The sequence below is a fragment of the Apis dorsata genome, unplaced genomic scaffold (genome assembly GCF_000469605.1).
Source record: "Apis dorsata unplaced genomic scaffold, Apis dorsata 1.3 scaffold_359, whole genome shotgun sequence".
In the NCBI taxonomy this organism is placed as follows: Eukaryota; Metazoa; Arthropoda; class Insecta; order Hymenoptera; family Apidae; genus Apis; species Apis dorsata.
The window spans coordinates 73,738-79,164 of NW_006263624.1; the positions used below are offsets into that span (position 1 = coordinate 73,738).

General features: G+C 24.4%; 2 protein-coding genes across 4 annotated transcripts in view; one reads left to right on the forward strand and one right to left on the reverse strand.

Moving 5' to 3' along the window:
• Positions 1-5,427, forward strand: part of LOC102677713 — a 51,571-nt gene that overhangs the window by 18,006 nt on the left and 28,138 nt on the right. The gene's annotated exons all lie outside the window — the stretch shown is intronic.
• The window catches only part of LOC102678302 (1-acyl-sn-glycerol-3-phosphate acyltransferase alpha-like), a 4,400-nt gene continuing 2,125 nt past the window's right edge, over positions 3,153-5,427 (reverse strand). For all 3 annotated transcript variants that reach the window (XM_006618525.2, XM_031511879.1, XM_031511880.1), the window contains exons 3-5: positions 4,123-4,438; positions 3,573-3,738; positions 3,153-3,501 (exon numbers count right to left, since the gene is read on the reverse strand). In XM_006618525.2, coding sequence (XP_006618588.1) covers positions 3,362-3,501; positions 3,573-3,738; positions 4,123-4,438 — 622 coding nt within the window. In that variant the 3' untranslated portion in view covers positions 3,153-3,361. The remainder of the gene's footprint in view (positions 3,502-3,572; positions 3,739-4,122; positions 4,439-5,427) is intronic.

Consider the following 5,427-nt stretch of genomic DNA (forward strand, 5'->3'; position numbering starts at 1 on the left):
ACAAGCGAACGTGACTTCGACAATAGCTGAAGAGATAATTTGTTTAATTGTGTTCATTTATGATAATTAATCTGTTGATTTCGTTTCGAAGATGTTTTTGAATATTTATGATTCGTTTCGTTTATTTACGATTTTATTGAAATTCCCCAGCATTGCTGAATAACAAATAATCGGTTTTAATTTATTGTGTATTTTAATTCTGTAATGGCAGGAGATATTCAATTTTGTTATTTTATATTACTTTATTGAAGTATGATTCATTTTAACAACAAGATACGATTATCGCACAATAACAACGAGTGTTTATTCTTGTTTCATCTTGTACAGAGTGTTAATGTTGTTAATGTTAATATACTCATGCAACATCTTTGAAGAGTCGAATCTAAAAAGCAAAATAAGTACAAAAATATTGATTAAGGCTTATTTAAATTATAAGATAATTTGCAAGATTTGCATTAAATAAAGACAAAGATAAAGTGAGACCATTATATCGCATTTCATTCTGTCTCCGTCTCATCTAACGCAAACTTAAATTGGTCTCCACTTTAGTTATTGGGATAACGATGTGGAGGGTGTACGATAACTCGATCGAAACCTTATGCCTCAAAAATTACAATGATTGTAGTCCAGATTACAACAAAATATTCGTCATTTCTACATATTAATAAAAATAAATTGTTTCTAAATTTTATATAATACATCGATGAATGTATTCATCAATCGCTTATCTTCCATTTCTACTTGTAAACAAATTCATTGATAAAAAAAGATAAATTCGAGAATTTCTGGATAAATATCATCAAATTTAATATTTATCCAGAAATTCTCGAAATGTGAAAATAAAATATAAAACAATCTTTGATGAAATTATAAGAAATTATAATTATTGATATCATACCTTGTATCGGTCAAGAATAATAATAAGAAAGCAGTTTCTTAATAGATTCATCCGTTATATTGTGATGTTTATATATGTTTATGTATTCTCTATTAACAGAAAATAAATGATCACATATTTACATATATATTATCGTACATTTGAAATTCTGATAGTAACAATTTTTTTTGCAAATATCTCGAAAACTAAGATCGAGCGACGAATATATGAATGAAAAAAGTTTTTCAAAATCTCATCTTCTACAGCATATCTAAAAATCGTCAAAATTTCTTTTTCAAATAATTATCACGTAGATAAAAATTAAATATGCTGTACTGAGCATATAAAAATCACTTAATAAATCTTGTGACTAAAAATAATAATTATATATACATATCAATGAGAAGATAAAGATTTTAAAACATATCGAGACACCTGTTGAGAGATTCAGTGAATGAAATTCGACGTTCGTTAGGCACTTAACGTTGAGGAAGCCTCAAAGTCCTTGAAAGCTACGACGTTTCTCTTTGTAACAAGGCAAACATTCTCTTCGAAGAAATCTTTTCAGGGCTATTCCAAACGAACGTCGATACTGTCCACTGCAATGGCGATTCTAACGGCGAACTCTGTATCTTGTGCGAGTTGCCGACAGACATTCGTCCTTCGACGGAAATTGCATGCTTCTTTTGTCACTGAAACAAGCAACGATCTATACAACTGGTCGATTGGTTTCGTGAGAAAATTCTCTGAATACTTAATTTGAAATTATCGAACTTTGTTTGAAAGATTTGATATTAATTAGGAATGAAATTACTTACATTTTTTTTTAAATAATTAAAAATAGGAATCACTTTTTCTTAAGATCGAATTGGATCTACAATTAATGTAAAAACTTGAGATTTATATTAATAATGCTCAATCTAGCCAATACTATTCAATATAATTTAAATAATCCGAAATAAAATTTACTTGATCGAATGTTGGTTTTAAATTTTGTTTCAATAATTCCATAATTATAATATCGAACAAATTTAAAAATTATGGTAGGTAAAAATACAAACAACAAAATAATAAATAATTAATAAATGTATTTTTACTGAAACAATTTATGTGATGCAATATTTAATATGTACATATAATGTTATCAATATTGATAACTACAATGTGAAACATTACAGCAAACAAAAATCACGTCACAGATATTTTTCCTCCGAATAAAGATTGTATCATTATATAAATAAAATAATAAAGTATAAAGAATAATTATAAATAAATAAATTCTAATTAATTCCGTAAATTATTAAGCAATTTTAAACATGATATATAATAGCAAAAATATGAATAATTACAAAGAAATTTTTGAAATAATTCACTTACTTTAATGAGAATTGGTCGAAAGAAATATCTTTAGACCAGTCTTTTCAAAATTGCATCATTATGAGCAAATATTCTCAAGCATAATGAAACAAGTCCAACAAAGAATCTTTTCCAACGATGAAGTCCAACATTCTTAAGAAGAATAAGAAGAAGAAGAAGAAGAAGAATACCAAAACGGCCTTCAGAAGAAGAGCATTGGTCGGAAATGGAATGTTTTTATCAACCTCCTAATGAAGCGTACAAGAAGATAAAACACTATGGTTTCGTTACGAGCAATAAACAATCAACATACCGTACGATTACTCTTCATCTCTTGCTCAGGAGATTTTATGCAAATGTTTCGTGAAAACACAATCGTTCTCTTTCCAAGGAACTGACCCAAATCACAGATCACTAACATTTAGAGCACATTAACGAGATCACGTCGTGATTCATTGTCAACTGAGAATTGTATAAATCAGCATTGATTACTCGGTTCACTTTCAGATCTAATTTAAAGATGAAACGAATAATCGAGAAATATTTTTTGTAAAAAAAAAAGATATAAATAAAAAAGGAACTAATAAATAATGTATTTAAAGGAATAAGATATTTACGCGCATTGAAGTTCAAAATACAGAATGAATTATGTATGGATATCGAATTTTGATCTTATAGATAATCAATTATAAATATATACATACATTAAATATACAAAATAATTATAATAAATCATATTCGATTTTTCTTGGATTTTTTTCTTGACGTCTTAGAAATGCAATTACCAATTTTTTTCTTTTTTTTTTTTTTTTATCATATACAATATGTCATAACAGAAAAATGTTTGATAATATAAGTATAAAAATTAAACATCATAATTATAATAATTATAATAAAATTTTATACCATTGTGTTAGTGAAAATCTGTTACAAAAAAAATTAAAAATCTTTATTTACTGTATTGTATTCCAATCGTTACACATCAGAGCTCATAATTATTTTGTAATACGATGACTATTTGAAAAATATTCGAATAAATATTAATATATGTAAAACTATTAAAATAGTGACAATTATAAAGAAGACTAGTTCTCGATTTACAACCTTAATTAAAACAATTATTTTAGTTTAAGAAGATTGTATTTCAAGATTAAGTTCACGTAAAGTCTCGCTCATGACATTTCGTGTTTTTTCCAATAATTTATTAACATCATCAATCGTCATTCCTTCTGTAGATATTGCTGGTAATGTTTTAATGATAACTCGACCTTAAGATAATTAATATTCGTTATATTTATATTGAAATAAATCTTGATATTCATGCATAAATAAAACTCACCAGAATCAAATCTCTTTTCTTTAGAAGATAAAAAATAATAAGAAGAAAAGACAATTGGTAATATAGGTATTTGACTATGTATAGCGGCGTAAAAAGCGCCTTTTCTAAATGGATGAATTTCACCAGTATTTCGTCTGGTACCTTCTGGATATATCCATAATTTAATCTACATATAAAATATGCAAAAAATAAATTGATGTGTACAATAAAAATTATGAATTTCTATTAAATGTTAATTTTATTATCATGAGATTTTTAGAGATTAATTCTAGAAATTAAAACAATATATATATATACGATTTAATTATCAAGTTAGTTATCAAGTTATAAGTAATTAAAATTTAGATTATACGAAGTAAAGCCGGAATAGAGTGAAATAAATCTATTTCCTTTTCGCTTCATCTAACGCTAAAAGCTATAAGTTAATAAATAAATCTTAGCCAACATTTTTATCATCGATTTTTAAGTTTGTTTTAAATTCTAAAATTAATCCTTTTAAGATGAATATATTGACATTATATTACATTTATTAAATTAAATTAACAATTACCTTTTTCTCTTTGATGTACTTTGCAGTATCATTTACAAGCAATCTAGCTTTTTCTTTATTTCTTCTATCTATAAATATCAATCCGGCAAACCAAGCAGCTAAACCAAACGGCCAAACATAGAAAAGTTCTCGTCTTGCTATAGCTGTACACTTTTTCATTATTGGCCATATTTGATACATTCCCAAAATATCAAAAGCACTTTGATGATTTGATACTATAATACATCCCCTGTCTTGTTCTAAATGTTCTTTTCCCCTTAATTCCCAATGTATTTCCATGATTTTAGTAATCCAAGAACATGCATATGATGCGATTCTAGAATATTTCATATAACGTTGATAATGTTAATAATTAATGTAAATAAATTAACATATATTTTATATAAATTACATATATTATATATAAAAATATATCTCGTATATTATATTTATAATATAAATTAATTTTATATATTTAAAATTTTTTATCTCTTGTATACTTATTGTTACATTTGCTTTAGGCATATTATTTAAAATGTATAAAAGCATAAAAATGATGCAAAAAAAAAAAAAGAATAAAAGAAGGAAATATAGAGAAATAAAGAGAAAAAAATAGTAAAATAAAGAAAAACAATGGTAAAAAAATTGGCCAATTTTTAAAATATGAATCTGTTGATTCTAAGAAGTCTAAAATATATATAAATTTCGAATTATTTCTATCTAAATTGAATTTATTAGCATATTATATAACAAATACAAAATTCTCTTTTGACATTTTATTTATTAACTTTCTAATCTAATCTAATATTGTTATGATATATTATTATTATTAATATTAAATAAAAATATTGTAATAAAAGTGTTATGTTTGTGTGCATAAAAGAAATGAACAATTGTCTATTGTCGGATTAATTAAGATCAATAAATTGTCTTTGATAGATTAATATAGGTCCATATATTTGCCAAGATGGAATAGAATAATATGGAGATAATAATATACAGAACATTTTATATAAATGAATCTCTCTCATAAAGAAGATAAAATAAAATTGCATCTTATCGATATTATTTATTCTAATACTATATCATTATTCCAAATATTAAATATCAATATTTTTTACTTAATATTTTAATACTTTAATATTATTATAATATATTTATAAAATAATATCTTTTTTAATATTCTTTTATCATTTTATAAATAACTAGAATAATTTATAAATATTTTTCATTAACAATCAAAAATTAGCCAATTTCTACCATTATTGTATTTTATGTCGTTTATTTACTGCAACATAGTAACATAACTCAAAAAAAAAAAAAAAA